Below are 16,358 nucleotides of genomic sequence, written 5' to 3'. Positions count from 1 at the left end.
GCTTATAGAAGCCTCCCACCCTTTTCTATCGAAGGCCCTGATGAAGGCGATTACACCTAAACATAATAATAAACTTATCAGATCAATGCAGAAACAGAGCTCTCCTTTTTCTTTATATTCCTGGATAGTGTCCTGAGGTAAGGAATATTTTTACATTTTCAAGTCCCTCAGTCGAGCACCTGATTCCCTTTTTGTTTAAGCTGGTCTGAAGTGCATTTGGGTACACTTTTTTCCCCCTATTGATCCATAAGCATTACGATGTGAAGACATGTTCACAGTTGGTGTTCAGCAATAAATGACAACAATAAACAGTTGTATGAATCAGCTGAAATTAAGAGGACACCAATCAATTGTATTTTTTGTAAACTTTATTTTGAAAAATCAAAACAGACTGCTAATATCATTAATATATATATTGATACACTTAACGACCAGTTGTTTCTGTTCAGTTGGAATCGTGATTCTTGTACAACGTTTTGAAGTCTGCAGTTAATCTATTCAAACCTTGGGACAACAAAAGTGACCAAACCAATGGAGACATTTCTCTAAACCACTCTGTCAAGCATTCAAAGACAATTTCAATTACACGCCCCCCCCCCCCCAAAAAAGTCCTTGCTTTTAATTGAAAAGAAAGACAACAAAAAAATACAACCTTTTGGTCGAGTTTCCTTCAATGCTTGTTTCTTTCAAACGTCCCAATTCCACCACTGAAGGTGGAAGGAAAACAGATGTAAAAAAAAAAACCTACAAAAACAGGTGAACGGTTATCGCAAAAAAATAACAGCCCAGTGCTCACATTTAGTCAGACGCTACACAGAAGCTGAACCCCCTCACTCTAACGGCACGTCAGCTCACATCACATGCTCCCCTTCTCTTCCACACACAAACAGGACCCGCTCTGACCTTAAATACAGAGTTGATCAGAAGTAAATTGGAAAACAACTAAGTCGTGTAGAGCGTGTCATAACAGCAATGACTATAGACCCCCCCCCCCAACAAAAAGAACAGTTGTGTGAGCACATCACCGCCCCTCTTTCTGCACCTCTACTCTATCACTGCAGATTGTGTGTGTGTGTGTGTGTGTGTGTGGAGGGCACTAAGAGCGTGCTAGTTTGGGCTCGTGGGCTCTCAGTGTCCCCACAGCGTCCTTTACGGCATGGTAGATGATGTTCTTCACCTAGAGAACAGAGATCCCATCAAAATTACAATTAATTACAACAATACGTTGCTGATTGATAATCAATTCAAACCTTCATTCCTTCTCACAGCAGTGACCTATACTTTTGTGGCGGCGTAGTTAGTGCTCTACTTTTGAGCAGAGCCCTGGTCAAAAGTAGTGCACTACATAGGCTACCATTCGGGAGGCAGACGAAGCGTACCTGGAGCTTGTCCTCGTGGTTGGAGTGTGTGGTGGACAGGTGTCTGAACTCCTGGGTCAGTCTGAAACAGTGCTTCACGTGCTCAGGAGACACAAAGTCCTCCGCCACCTTGATACAGCTGTACAGGTTATGGACCTGGGGGGACAGCCAGGAGACAAGAGGGGAGTGTGTGAAAAATTTGTTTTTGAAAGAGTGTGAGAGGTGTCGTGACAGAGAGAATGTGTGTCTGTGTGTGTGTGTGTGTGTGTGTGTGTGTGTGTGTGTGTGTGTGTGTGTGTGTGTGTGTGTGTGTGTGTGTGTGTGTGTGTGTGGAGAAGCAAGAGTATAAATATTATACAGCAAAAGGAAAACCATAAGTGTACCCTCTGTCCCTATGTAACCATTAAACAACCCAAAACCTCTCAATCAAACCTCCACTGTTACATCCAGTGTTTCCCCTAGTACCCACCTGGTGGGGAGCCCCGGCAGGAATGAAGACTGCGTCTCCCAGGAACTGTACGATTGCCCAGCCCTGCACACCATACTCCTCATACAGCCTCCTGCGCAGCACCCCGTCCAGGTACCAGCTCTGGTCGTGGATAGGGTCATGGTCCGGCGGGTTCTCCTGGCCCTGCTCCTCACCCACCTGACAGTCAGAGGAGAGGGGGAAAAAAACACTAATGGTAAAGCATAGTGACACTAATGGTAAAGGATATTATAAACTGGATGGTTCGAGCCCTGAATGGTGATTGGTTGACAGCAGTGGTATATCAGACCGTATACCACAGGTATGACAAAACATATTTTTACTGCTCTAATTGCATTGGTAACCAGTTTATAATAGCAATAAGGCACCTTGGGGGTTTGGGATATATGCCAATATACCATGGCTAAAGACTGTGGCTAAGAACAGCCCTTAGCCATGGTATATTAACCATATATCACATCTCCTTGGGCCTTATTGCTTAAGTAACATGCTATGGTATATCAGAGAGACAATGTCTGTGTCCTAAATGGCACCCTATATCAGGGCTCTCCAACCATCCTGTAGGTTCACACTAACCCTGTTCCTGGAGAGCTACCCTCCTGTAGGTTTATACTCCAATCCTGTTCCTGGAGAGTTATCCTACTGTAGGTTTATACTCCAACCCTGTTCCTGGAGAGTTACCCTACTGTAGGTTTATACTCCAACCCTGTTCCTGGAGAGTTACCCTACTGTAGGTTGATACTCCAACCCTGTTCCTGGAGAGTTACCCTACTGTAGGTTGATACTCCAACCCTGTTCCTGGAGAGTTACGCTACTGTAGGTTTATTCTCCAACCCTGTTCCTGGAGAGCTACCCTACTGTATGTGTATACTCCAACCCTGTTCCTGGAGAGCTACCCTCCTGTAAGTTTATACTCCAACCCTGTTCCTGGAGAGTTACCCTACTGTAGGTTTATACTCCAACCCTGTTCCTGGAGAGTTATCCTACTGTAGGTATATACTCCAACCCTGTTCCTGGAGAGTTACCCTACTGTAGGTATATACTCCAACCCTGTTCCTGGAGAGTTACCCTACTGTAGGTTTATACTCCAACCCTGTTCCTGGAGAGCTACCCTACTGTAGGTATATACCCCAACCCTGTTCCTGGAGAGCTACCCTCCTGTGGGTTTATGTTCCTTGAGAGTTACCCTACTGTAGGTTTGTACTCCAACCCTGTTCCTGGACAGCTACCCTACTGTAGGTATATACTAAAATCACATTTCTCATGGGAACAGTAGAACTACAAAAAAAAGCCAAGCAACCATTTAGTTTCTTCCCTGAAAATTTCCCAGATATAATGCATTGCCTGAAAATGAATGTGCAGATATACATTACAATGAATGGGGTGACTGTGAACCCTGACCTTGCGGAGAAGCTCGCGGATCTTCTCGGCATCCTTGGCAGAGTAGATGTGCCAGAGCGCCCCGGGCTTCTCCTTGGCCTCATACACCCTCCTCTTGGTCATCTCATCCACGTCACCCTCCTCGATGGTGGTCATCACCTCTGCAGGACCAAACAGACAGACAGGGATGAGCAAACACGGGCAGTCACGGAGTGAGCATGAACTCTTAGGGAAGGATGGAGGAAAGAAGAACACTAAACATCACACATTGACATCCTGAGGTTGTGGGCACAGGAGAAAAAAACACTACACATTCTAACTTAGAGAAGTGCTGCTTCACTATGTCAGAATCATAAGGTGCCATTTCAAAATGACACTATTCCCCCAAACAGTAGCCCATTTTGATCATAACAGTATGTGGCCCTGGTAAAAGGTAGTGCAGCACATGGGAAATAGGGTGTCATTCAAAATGCAGCCGAGGTTAAGTGTTGAGTCATCATCCAGAACCAGATAGACGCTGAGCTGGCAGGGGAACTGTACCCTCCTTGCAATGCCATTTGAAACACAGAGTTGCTAATTTATTACTAATCAAGAAAACATTTAGATGGCTAATGATGAACGGGACTAAAACATTACACTAGTGGAGCTACATGTATTATTCACTTTCTGGTCACTTGGACAAATGACCCCCAGAGCTATAGAACAAGTTGCCTGCATGTGCGTGCGAGGGAGAGACGGGCGGCACTAAATGCGGGCGCGACTACACTGTGTACACAATTATTAGGCAAGTCAGTATTTTGACCATATCATCATTATTATGCATATTTCCCAACTCCAAGCTGTATAAACTGGAATGCTTATTGGATTTAAGCATATCAGGTAATGTGTATTTGTGTAATGAGGGAGGGTGTGGCCTAAGGAGATCAACACCCTATATCAAGGTGTGTATAATTATTAGGCAGATTCTTTTCCTCAGGCAAAATGGGCCAAAAAAGAGATGTAACTGACTCTGAAAAGTCCAAAATTGTAAAAAGTATTTCAGAGGAATGCAGCACTCTTGAAATTGCTAAGATATTGGGGCGTGATCACAGAACCATCAAACGCTTTGTTGCAAATAGTCAACAGGGTCGCAAGAATCGTGTTGAGAAAAAAAGACGCAAATTAACTGCCAAAGATTTGAGAAGAATGAAACGTGAAGCTACCAGGAACCCATTATCCTCCAGTGCTGTCATGTTCCAGAACTGCAACCTACCTGGAGTGCCCAGAAGTACAAGGTGTTCAGTGCTCAGGGACATGGCCAAGGTAAGGAAGGCTGAAACCCGACCACCACTCAACAAGACATGTTGAAACGTCAAGACTGGGCCAAGAAATATCTGACGACAGATTTTTCAAAGGTTTTATGGACTGATGAGATGAGAGTGACTCTTGACGGACCAGATGGATGGGCCCGTGGCTGGATCAGTAATGGGCACGGAGCTCCACTTCGACTCAGCCGCCAGCAAGGTAGAGGTGGGGTACTGGTATGGGGTGGTATTATTAAAGATGAGCTAGTTGGACCTTTTCGGGTTGAAGATGGACTCAAACTCAACTCCCAAACCTACTGCCAGTGTTTATAAGACACTTTCTTCAAGCAGTGGTACAGGAATAAGTCTGCATCTTTCAAGAAGACCATGATTTTTATGCAGGACAATGCTCCATCGCATGCATCGAAGTACTCCACTGCGTGGCAAGCCAGTAAAGGCCTTAAAGATGAAAGAATAATGACATGGCCCCCTTCCTCACCTGACCTAAACCCTATTGAGAACTTGTGGTCCCTTGTTAAATGGACGATTTACGGTGAAGGAAAACAGTACACCTCTCTGACCAGTGTCTGGGAGGCTGTGGTTGCTGCTGCACAAAAAGTTGATGGTCAACAGATCAAGAAACTGACAAGCCTTCCATCCATGGAGTCTATGACTGTTATTGAAAAGAAGGGTGGCTATATTGGTCACAGATATTTTTTTGAAATGTTTATTTATACATTGAGTTGTTTATTATTCTCACTTTAACAGATGAAAATAAACATTTTTCATTTAGTTGCATAATAATTCTGCACACTAATAGTTGCCCAATAATTGTGCACACATAGATATTCTCCAAAGAAAGCCAAAACCTCACTTTCACTTTCTTAAATATTCAGGTTTGAGGTTTATTAACATTTTGGATTGACCGAGAGCATTGTAGTTGTTCAATAATAAAATGAATCCTCAAACATACAACTTGCCTAATAATTGTGCACACAGTGTAAATGCGGGCGGGACTAAATGCGGGTGAAGGCGGGACTAAATGCGTGTGAGTTTATTTGCTCAGACTTTCCTCTAGGCTAGGCATCTCTAGATGCCCATCTCCAACAGTCAAAGCCAGAACACCTGTCACCCCAGACAACAGAAGATGCAAAACATGAAAAAACTACTAGCGTCTACCAGCGTAAAACATTAACAATAATAAGTTGTGTTTAAAGGTTTTAAACAGAGTTTGACTCTGGCTATCCGAGGGTTAATGAAGGTCTACACAGGGTAGAAGACCACAGAAAGACCCAACACAGACCACAGATAAACCACAAAGGCTTTTAAATGGATGCACCCCTGTAGTGTTCTGGCACCGACCCCATGTGGGAAAGTACATGGGGATGGGGGGAGTGGAGGAGGAGAGAGAAGGGGGATGTTAGTCAAGAAGGCCATGCTAAGGAGGTGATAACATAAAATTGCACAGACCTTTACATCCAGCGATATCCATCTCTGTGAACAAGAAATGTTCACACAATCAACATGTGAGACCCATGGGAGGGTCTTTCCACCAGAATCCTGTCCATTGATGCATGGGGGGGACAACTCCCATTGGGCTAGTCAGAGGCCTCCAGTGATAGTCCAGGGTCCGTATCCACAAAGCATCTCAGAGTACGAGTGCCGATTTAGGATCAGTTTTGCCTTTTAGATCATAATGAATGAGATTATATAGATCAGCACACCGGAGATGCTTTATGGATACAGGCACAGGGTGGGAAACCTGGGAGAGGCCACAGGAGTGACTGACACCAGGCTAAAATGGAACATTTACACCATTGTTCTGTCTCAATGCTGAGGAATGGCTTCCTTTTCTTAATTCAATGGGACAGTACAGTATTTGATCTTGGTCAACCTATCGACATTCCTGTAGAATAGTTGGGAGCACCTCAAACCCAATTATACATGACTGGTTTTAATATTATTCTAAATATTTTCAGTTGATACTTTTTTTTTCAATTTTTTTTTTTTTTACACTTTCTTTAGATGTAAGGTGTTTAAATCTGTCATAATGATACTCCTGAAAAACAATGCAACAAACCCAAAGATAGTGCAGCATTAGATGGAATAAAACCATGACTATCCAAGGACAAAGATCCAAGGACAACCACTAACGTACCATACAAAAAAGTCTCACTCATTAATGAGTGTTGCTGGATGGAGGTGCTGATGTCCGTGTGTGAGTAGCAGTGTGATATAGCGGTTTGATATAGAAATGCACTTAGTGCGAAATGGACACTTGTGCTAAATTGCTAGCCATGCTAACGCTTACATTGTATAGTGCGATGTACGTCAATGCTGTAATGTGTCAGCTGTGCTGTATGAATATATGTTCTACCTCACTGTGTGAGAGTGTGTTGGTCCTACTCACCCTTGACGTGGTCTCCCTCTCCCTCAGGGATGCCCACGTACACCATAACGTTGACGGCATCAGACACGTCCAGATGCAGGTTGGTGGTGCCAACACTCCGGTCTTCTGTCTCCATCAGACCTGAGAGGGAGGAAGATAGGACAAAGCCGGATGATAGTGGCGAGAAAGGGGAAGAGATGGGGTGGTGGGGGGGTAGTGATAAATGGAAAGAAGGAGAGACCAAAATCAGAGATGCTGCCATTGGAGCTATTGCTAACTAGCCATCTATTGACCAGCTATGGGATCCCAGTGTTAGTCTGTAGGGTTTCTCTCACCATAAGCATTGTACATCTTAGGCCCCAGGTCTGGCCTGACAAAGAAGTTGGGCAGGCGGGAGGCCAGGTTCAGACGACCGTCTCTCTTGGTGTACTCTGGGAGGGGGAGGTTGTCCATTAGGTCATCAAACCGTGTGGGCATCATGTCTCTGAAGTCTTCTCCAGGAGGCCAGTCCTTCAGCTTCAAAACCATGGGCTGACCATCACTACCCTTCAGACGCTCTGAAAAGAGAGATAAATGAGTGAGTGAGTGAGTGAATCAGTGAATAAATGGATGAACGAATGAATGATCCCGTTACTTACTGGAGATGATCTGGAAGCCGTCCCAGAAGTCTCGAACCTTCACGTCGGAGATGATGGCACAGTTCCGACAGTTGACCAGGTCAACATCCTGGTCCCCAAACTCCTCGCTGAAGGCCTCAGGCCGCCACAGAGCCCCCTTCAGACGCTTATGGATACCAGACACCAGCACCGGCTGGAGAGGGGGGGGGAAGGGTTCAAACAATCAGCTTCTCTCACACTGCACATCCCCCTCTTCCAAACCTCTCCCCAACTAATCTATTACATGGCATGATGTAACAATGTACATATTGCCAAAGTGCATCTCTTTCTCGCTCTGAAATAAAATAACTCCATACACACAAAAAGCTTCTCTCATTTTGTGCACAAATTTGTTTACATCCCTGTTAGTGAGCATTTCTCATTTTGCCAAGATAATCCATCCACCTAACAGGTGTGGCATATCAAAAAGCTGATTAAACGGCATGATCATTACACAGGTGCACCTTGTGCCGGGGACAATAAAAGGCCACTTTAAAATGTGCAGTTTTGTCACAGAACACAATGCCACAGATGCCTCAAATTTTGAAGAAGCGTCCAATTGGCATGCAGACTGCAGGAATGTCCACCAGAGCGGTTGCCAGAGAACCTAAAATGTTCATTTCTCTACGATAAGCTGTGTCCAATGTTGTTTTAGAGAATTTGGAACCTTCTCAGGGAAGCTCATCTGTATGCTCGCTGTCCGACTTTCGGCGCCGTAACCGACTTCAGAGGGCAAATGCTCCACATCGATGGCCACTTGCATGCTGGCGAAGGGTGGTCTTCACAGATGAATCACGGTTTTAATTGTACCAAGCAGATGGCATGTATGGGGACATGTATGGTGTTGTGTGGGCGAGAGGTTTGCTGATTTCAACGCTGTGAACAGAGTGGGGTTATGGTATGGACAGCGAACACAATTGCATTTTATTGATGGCAATTTGAATGCACAGAGATACCGTGATGAGATCGTGAGGCCCTTCACCCGCCGCCATTACCTCATGTTTCAGCATGATAATGCACGGTCTCATGTCGCAAGGATCTGTACACAATACCTGGAAGCTGAAAATGTCCCATAAGTCACCATACATAAATTGAGCATGTACGACAGTGTGTTCCAGTTCCATCAATATCCAGAAGTTTCGCACAGCCATTGAAGAGGAGTGGGACAGCATTCCACAGGGCACAAATCAACTATGCGAAAGGAGATGTGTCACGCTGCATGAGGCAGCATGACACACCACCACATATTATTCACACCACCACCACATATTACTCACACCACCACCATCATCAATACCACTACATATTACTCACACCACCATCATCAATACCACTACATATTACTCACACCACCAATACCACTACATATTACTCACACCACCAATACCACTACATATTACTCACACCACCACCATCAATACCACTACATATTATTCACACCACCACTACATATTACTCACACCACCACCATCATCAATACCACTACATATTACTCACACCACCACCATCATCAATACCACTACACATTACTCACACCACCAATACCACCACATATTACTCACACCACCACATATTACTCACACCACCACCATCAATACTACTACCACCACATATTATTCACACCACCACATATTACTCACACACGCAGTAAATCCATAGATTAGGGACCAAGTTAATTTATTTAAATGTACTGATTTCCTTATAGGAACTGTAATGTTGAAATTGTTGCATTTTAAGTGTATTCGGAAAGTATTGAGACCCCTTGACTTTTTCTACATTTTGTTACATTAAAGCCGCATTCAAAAATGGACACAAAAAAATTCCCTCATTAAATCTATACAAAATAGGTTTTAGAAAAACTGAAATATTACATTTACATAAGTATTCATACCCTTTACTCAGTACTTTGTTGAAGCGCCTTTGGCAGCGATTACAGCCTCGAGTCTTCTTGGGTATGGCGCTACAAGTTTGGCACACCTGTATTTGGGGAGTTTCTCCCATTCTTCTCTACAGATCCTCTCAAGCTCTGTCAGGTTGGATGGGGAGCGTTGCTGCACAGCTATTTTCAGGTCTCTCCAGAGATGTTAGATTGGGTTCAAGTCTGGGCTCTGGCTGGGCCACTCAAGGACATTCAGAGACTTGTCCCGAAGCCACTCCTGCATTGTCTTGACTGTGTGCTTAGGATCGTTGTCCTGTTGGAAGGTGAACCATCACCCCAGTCTGAGGTACTGAGCACCCTGGACCAAGTTTTAATCAAGGATCTCTCTGTACTTTGCTCCGTTCATCTTTCCCCTCCATCCCGACTAGTCTCCTAGTCCCTGCCGCTGAAAAACATCCCCCACAGCATGATGCTGCCACCAACAAGCTTCACTGTAGGGATGGTGCCAGGTTTCCTCCAGACGTGACGCTTGGCATTCAGGCCAAAGAGTTCAATCTTGGTTTCATCAGACCAGAGAATTCTGTTTCTCATGGTTTGAGAGTCTTTAGGTGCCCAAGCAGGCTGTCATGTACCTTTTACTGACGAGTGGCTTCCGTCTGGCCACTACCATAAAGGCCTGATTGGTGGAGAGCTGCTGAGATGGTTGTCCTTCTGGAAGGTTCTCCCATCCCCACAGGGAAAGCTCTAGAGCTCTGTCAGAGTGGCCATTGGGTTCTTGGTCACCACCCTGACCAACGCCCTTCTCCACCAATTGCTCAGTTTGGCCGAGCTGCCAGCTCTAGGAAGAGTCTTGGTGGTTCCAAACTTCTTCCATTTATGAATGATGGAGGCCACTGTGTTCTCAGGGACCTTCAATGCTGCAGACATTTTTTGGTACCCTTCCCCAGATCTGTGCCTCGACACAATCCTGTCTCGGAGCTCTATGGACAATTCCTTTAAGCTCATGGCTTGGTTTCTGCTCTGACATGCACTGTCAACTGTGAGACCTTATATAGACAGGTGTGCCTTTTCAAATCATGTCCAATCAATTGAATTCACCACAGGTGGACACCAATCAAGTTGTAGAAACATCTCAAAGATGACCAATGGAAACAGGATGCACCTGAGCTCAATTTCAAGTCTCATAGCAAAGGGTCTGAATACTTATGTAAATAAGGTCTCTTTTCACTTTGTCATTATGGGGTACTGTGTGTAGATTGAAACAAAACAAGGCTGTAATGTAACAAAATGTGTAAACCACATATTACTCACACCGCATTACTTACACACACACACACCACCAATGACTCGCGACACCACCAATGACTCACACTACCTCATTACTATTTCCAGCATAAGGCAAGAAACAGTTGCACAACTCATGCAGCCCGGCCCATAGGCCAATACGTTTTGATATGGATTGTTTAACAACTGAAGTGGCCAAATAGCTTCTTAAAATTAAGCAATGCTACAACTCTCCTTCCGTGGCCTCCAACTGCTCTTAAACGCAGGTAAAACTAAATGCATGCTATTCAATCGATCACTGCCCGCACCTGCTCGCCCGTCCAGCATCACTACTGTTTAATTGCTATATTGTAATTACTTCGCCACCATGGCCTATTTATTGCCTAAACTTACCTCATTTGCACTCACTGTATATAGACTTTTTGTTTTATTTTGTTCTACTGTATTATTGACTGTATATTTTGTTCATTCCATGTGTAACTATGTGTTGTTGTATGTGTCGAATTGCTACGCTTTATCTTGGCCAGGTCGCAGTTGCAAATGAGAACTTGTTCTCAACTAGCCTACCTGGTTAAATAAAGGTGAAATAAATCAAATAAAAATACATTAGCAGCGCGTGAGCTTCAAGTTTGGGGAAGATCATTTTCAGTCTTGAAGGAGTTCCCACATATGCTGAGCACTTGTTGGCTGCTTTTCCTTCACTCTGCGGTCCAACTCATCCCAAACCATCTCAACTGGGTTGAGGTCAGGTGATTGTGAAGGCCAGGTCATCTGATGCAGCACTCCATCACTCTCCTTGGTCAAATAGCCCTTACACAACCTAGAGGTGTGTTTTCGGTCATTGTTATGTTGATAAACAAAATTATAGTCCCACTTAGCGCAAAACAGATGTGATGGCGTATCACTGCAGAATGCTGTGGTAGCCATGTTGGTTAAGTGTGACTTGAATTCTAAATAAAATCACTGACAGTGTCACCAGCAAAGAAGCCCCAGCGAACAAGCCCCACACACCCTGCTCCATGCTTCATGGTGGGAACCACACATGCAGAGATCATCTGTTCATCAACTCTGCATCTCACAAAGATACATTTACGTCATTTAGCAGACGCTCTTATCCAGAGCGACTTACAAATTGGTGCATTCACCTTATGATATCGCGGTTGGAACCAACAATCTCAAATTTGGACTCCAATATCCAATGCTCTTGTTTCTTGACCTAAGCAAGTCTTCTTATTATTGGTGTCCTTTAGTAGTGGTTTCTTTGCAGCAATTTGACCCTGATGGCCTGATTCACAGAGTCTCCTCTTAACAGTTGATGTTGACATATGTCTGTTTCTTGAACTCTGAAGCATTTACTTGGGCTGTAATTTCTGAGGTTGGTAACTCTATTGAACTTAACTCTGGGTCTTCCTTTCCTGTGGAGGTCTCATGAGAGCCAGTTTCATAACAGCGCTTGATGGTTTTTGCGACTGCACTTGACATTCTCCAGATTGATTGACCTTCATGTCTTAAAGTAATGATGGACTGTCATTTCTCTTTGCTTATTTGAGCTGTTCTTGCCATAATATGGAATTGGTATTTTACCAAATAGGGCTATCTTTTGTATACCACCCCTACCTTCTCACAACACAACTAATTGGCTCAAACACATTAAGGAAAGAAATTCCACAAATTAACAAGGCACACCTGTTAATTTAAATGCATTCCAGGTGACTATGTCATGAAGCTGGTTGAGAGAATGCCAAGCGTGTGCAAAGCTGTCCTCAAGGCAATGGGTGAATACTTTGAAGAATCTCAAATATATTTTGTTTAACACTTTTTTGGTTATTGGTTACTACATGATTCCATGTGTTATTTCATAGTTTTGATGTCTTCACTATTATTCTACAATGTAGAAAATAGTAAAAATAAAGAAAAACCCTGGAATGAGTAGGTCTCTAAACTTTTGACTGGTACTGTATGCTATTCTGTTCTTTTGAAATAGACTACATTTTCTTCATGTCATGCTTCTTCAGACCCATCTAAAATAAATCTTGGATTTATTAGACTTTTTAAAATGTAGATGTTCCAAATGTCTTCATCGGTGGCTTGGAGGCTGTGTGGAAGACAGGAGATGCTATGTGTTTATGTTAATTACATGTAAATTACCGTGAGACGGACAGTTATTTGCTTGACAATCACCTGCTGATTCAATACGGTGGCCCTACTCACGCCACCATATTAAATCACACCACATTACAAATGCACGATATATCGGTGAACATACCAGAATCAGCAGATATTAGCTAAAAATGCCAACATCGGTATCAGCCCGATGTCTAGTTTAACTCCGATGTGCAAAACTGATGTAAAAGCTGACGTGCATACCTATATAACAGATATGAGAAAAAAAAAAAAATAACGTAGATACATGATGTAATGACGCCACGTAAAATTACACGCTACACATGCAACACAGCATTCCTAACCTAGCCCACAATGTCTGCTGTGTGGATCGAGCAGTCAAACAAGTCGAGCAGTCATTTGAAAGAGTCAGGAAATTTCAGCCAGAGAACTCAAAGGCGAAATCCATTAACGGCAAGATAATGGAATTCATTTCCCTTGACAATCAACCGTTCTCTGTCGTGGGTGATGTTGGCTTTCGCCGACTGGTGGAGCACCAGTACACTTTATTTTTATTTGGTACGATTTTTCAGATGTTGCCCTACTTGAGTTAAACAGTAATAGCGTCACTGATATTAGCTTCACAACTGACATTTGGACCAGCGATATCAGCCCCATGAGCATGCGGAGTTTGACAGCACAGTGGGTCATTGAGGATTTCGTACTGAGGAAAGCCGTATGGCATGCTCATGAATATGCTGGTTACCATACCGCTGCTGCCATTTCAATGGCATTTGAGAACATGTTTTTTATTTATTTATTTATTTAACCAGGTAGGCTAGTTGAGAACAAGTTCTCATTTACAATTGCACATGCCCATTCTGACTTTGTCAATGCTAAGCTAACCAGTTAGCTAGCAGCTAGTGTGCAATGTTAGTGCTGACTAGTTTCTATGGAGTGAAGATGGCCCCTTTTCCCGACGAGGTGGATGTTTTTACTGGCCCACATTGGCGAATGAAACAGTTGCCCTTGACAACAGTTTGCCCCGGCAACAGAACTGCCCCCACAGGCTGTGAACAAGCGATTCGGTGGCCTTCTCTCTGAGCCTCTCTACTGTGTCGCCCCCATGCTCGATGCCATGTCCAAGGACCGCTACTTTGATGCAGACAAGAAACAGGGTTTACGTGAAATGTTACATACACAGCTGGACAAGATGGAAATGGACAGAGTGACAGCGCGCACCGAGGAAAGAGGCCACGGACAGACAGGTCTGAAACTTCACTGCTTGCCATGTATGACGCAAGTTTGGGGTGACATATAAATGTCCTTGTTTTTGAAAGAAAAGCAATTTTTTTTGTCCATTAAAATGACATAAAATTGATCAAAAATACACTGTAGACATTGTTAATGTTGTAAATGACTATTGTAGCTGGAAACAGCAGGTTTTTTATGGCATATCTACATAGGCCCATTATCAGCAACCATTACTCCTGTGTTCCAATGGCATGTTGTGTTAGCTAATCCAAGTTAATCATTTTAAAAATGCTAATTGATCATTAGAAAACCCTTTTGCAATTATGTTAGCCCAACTGAAAACTGTTGTTCTGATTAAAGAAGCAATAAAACGGGCCTTCTTTAGACTAATTGAGTATCTGGAGCATCAGCATTTGTGGATTCGATTACAGCCTCAAAATGGCCAGAAACAAATAACTTTCTTTTTGGTCAGTGTGTGTGTGTAACCTTTTTTAAGCTAGGCAAGTCATTAAAGAACAAATACTTATTTACAACGATGGCCTAACCCGGCCAAACCCAGACGACACTGGGACAATTGTGTGCTGCCCTATGGGACGCCTAATCATGACCGGATGTGATACAGCCTGGATTCGGACCAGGGACTGTAGTGACACCTCTTGCACTGAGATGCAGTGCCTTAGACTGCTGTGTCCATGTGTGTGTGTGTTAACTATTTAACTGTACTAGAATGCTAAATATCAGTTACCGGTATAATTGTTTTTGGCAAGGAAAATATTGGCAAGATATATATAATATATACATCCAAAAATGTCATATTGGTGCATCACTACTACATATTACTCACACCATACTACTACAATCTCTTCTCTACCCCCCAGAAAGGTCTCTCTCACCTGGCCCTGTTTCCAGCACTCTCTGAAGATCTTCCAGTTGTTGGTGTTGGAGGGGTCCTGCAGGCAGAGCAGGCGTCCGTCACAGAGCCAGGAGTGGGAGGTGTGCGGGTCTAGCACGCTGAGGCCCATAACCCCATCCCTGCGGCCAACCGCGCCTAGCTCACTGCCGCCCTCCCCCAAACGACGGCCCTCCGCCTTCTTGGTCTCCACCACCGAGGCGATGATATGGTCCAGGAAGTTAGGTAGGCTGCCCTTCAACTTGTCCCCCTGATGGAGGAGGAGGGGTCAGACATGCAGTCTAGGGCCCTAAGGCTCTGGACAAAATAGTGCACAATATAGGGCATAGGGTGCCATTTGGGACACAAACTAAAACTCTTTGTAGATTCTATGAATTCTGGAATGGCACTTTAATATGAGCATTCTGAGTGATCTTAGTTACTGCAGTAAGCTGACAGACACTCACAGCTGCTGAGGTGGAGAAGACAGATGGGAAGGTTACTCCAGAGTCTCCGGGGCCCTGGGGGAGCCTTCCCGGGCCAGAGTTGAGCAGGTCTCGGAGGCTGGAGCCCTCTGGTTTGGGCTGGGTGTTGCTGGAGCCCAGCAGCAGGCTGTTGAACAGTTTAGGACTGGAGGAGGAAGACGAAGGCTTGGACAGGGCGCTGAACGAGTCCAGGCCGAAGGGAGAGCGTGTGTCCCGGCCCATCACAGAGCGCAGCGACCCAGAATCTGGATGGGTGGACAGGAGAGGAGACAAGGTTAGAAGATGGTTAGATACCTCACAGATCCTCTCATATTAAACACATGTACAATAAATGTCGAGAGTACCATCCAGAATATGACGTAGAACTCAGAGTACAGAGAGATAAGATGTAGTCACCTTTAGTGTCCTCCACCTTGGCTTTCTGAGTGGCAAGGTCTGCCAACCAGTGCAGGGCGGTGGAGTTTCCCTCACCCGTGGAGGGGCGAGGGTCTTTGGGGGTGGGGGTCTGGGCAGGGTTTGGGGGGGCGCTGGTATGGTTGGCCCCGTTAGTATCAACCCCTCCTCCTCCCCCCTCTGATGACGTTGTGGTGGAAGTAGGCTCTGTTTTGACCACTGTCATCTCCGCCCCCTCTGGCTTAGGAGTGGTTGAACCCGCTGGACCCCCGCCACCTGTGATTGATCCACTACCACTGCTCCCCGTGCTGGAAGAGACAGCAGACTGCTGGGACAGCAAAAAAGGAAATATTAGCATTATACTGTATACTAATAAAGCCCCATGACAACCAACATGTAAAACAAGTGAGAACTATGTACTGTGCTTTTGGAAAGTTCAGACCCCTTGAATTTTTTCCCAATTTTGTTACAGCCTTATTCTAAAATGTATTAAATTGTCTGAGGTCCTGTGCGCTCTG

At 44.5% G+C, this 16,358-nt stretch overlaps 1 protein-coding gene across 4 annotated transcripts in view; it reads right to left on the bottom strand.

The window, feature by feature from the left end:
- Positions 1 to 350: 350 nt before the first annotated feature.
- LOC106611934 (lysine-specific demethylase 3B) overlaps positions 351 to 16,358 on the bottom strand; it is a 30,626-nt gene continuing 14,618 nt past the window's right edge. For 2 of the 4 annotated variants that reach the window (XM_082955967.1, XM_014212616.3), the window contains exons 14-24: positions 15,844 to 16,168; positions 15,430 to 15,692; positions 14,967 to 15,233; positions 7,536 to 7,707; positions 7,233 to 7,454; positions 6,919 to 7,038; positions 5,979 to 6,002; positions 3,247 to 3,386; positions 1,828 to 2,004; positions 1,380 to 1,514; positions 351 to 1,177 (exon numbers count right to left, since the gene is read on the bottom strand). In XM_082955967.1, coding sequence (XP_082812093.1) covers positions 1,097 to 1,177; positions 1,380 to 1,514; positions 1,828 to 2,004; positions 3,247 to 3,386; positions 5,979 to 6,002; positions 6,919 to 7,038; positions 7,233 to 7,454; positions 7,536 to 7,707; positions 14,967 to 15,233; positions 15,430 to 15,692; positions 15,844 to 16,168 — 1,926 coding nt within the window. In that variant the 3' untranslated portion in view covers positions 351 to 1,096. The remainder of the gene's footprint in view (positions 1,178 to 1,379; positions 1,515 to 1,827; positions 2,005 to 3,246; positions 3,387 to 5,978; positions 6,003 to 6,918; positions 7,039 to 7,232; positions 7,455 to 7,535; positions 7,708 to 14,966; positions 15,234 to 15,429; positions 15,693 to 15,843; positions 16,169 to 16,358) is intronic. The other 2 variants (XM_014212617.3, XM_014212618.3) reach the window with 2 other exon arrangements.

Source organism: Salmo salar, chromosome 09, assembly GCF_965601325.2.
Source record: "Salmo salar chromosome 09, fSalSal1, whole genome shotgun sequence".
Lineage (NCBI taxonomy): Eukaryota > Metazoa > Chordata > Actinopteri > Salmoniformes > Salmonidae > Salmo > Salmo salar.
Note: the sequence above shows the minus strand (reverse complement) of the source record. Positions and strands in the feature narration are given on the sequence as shown.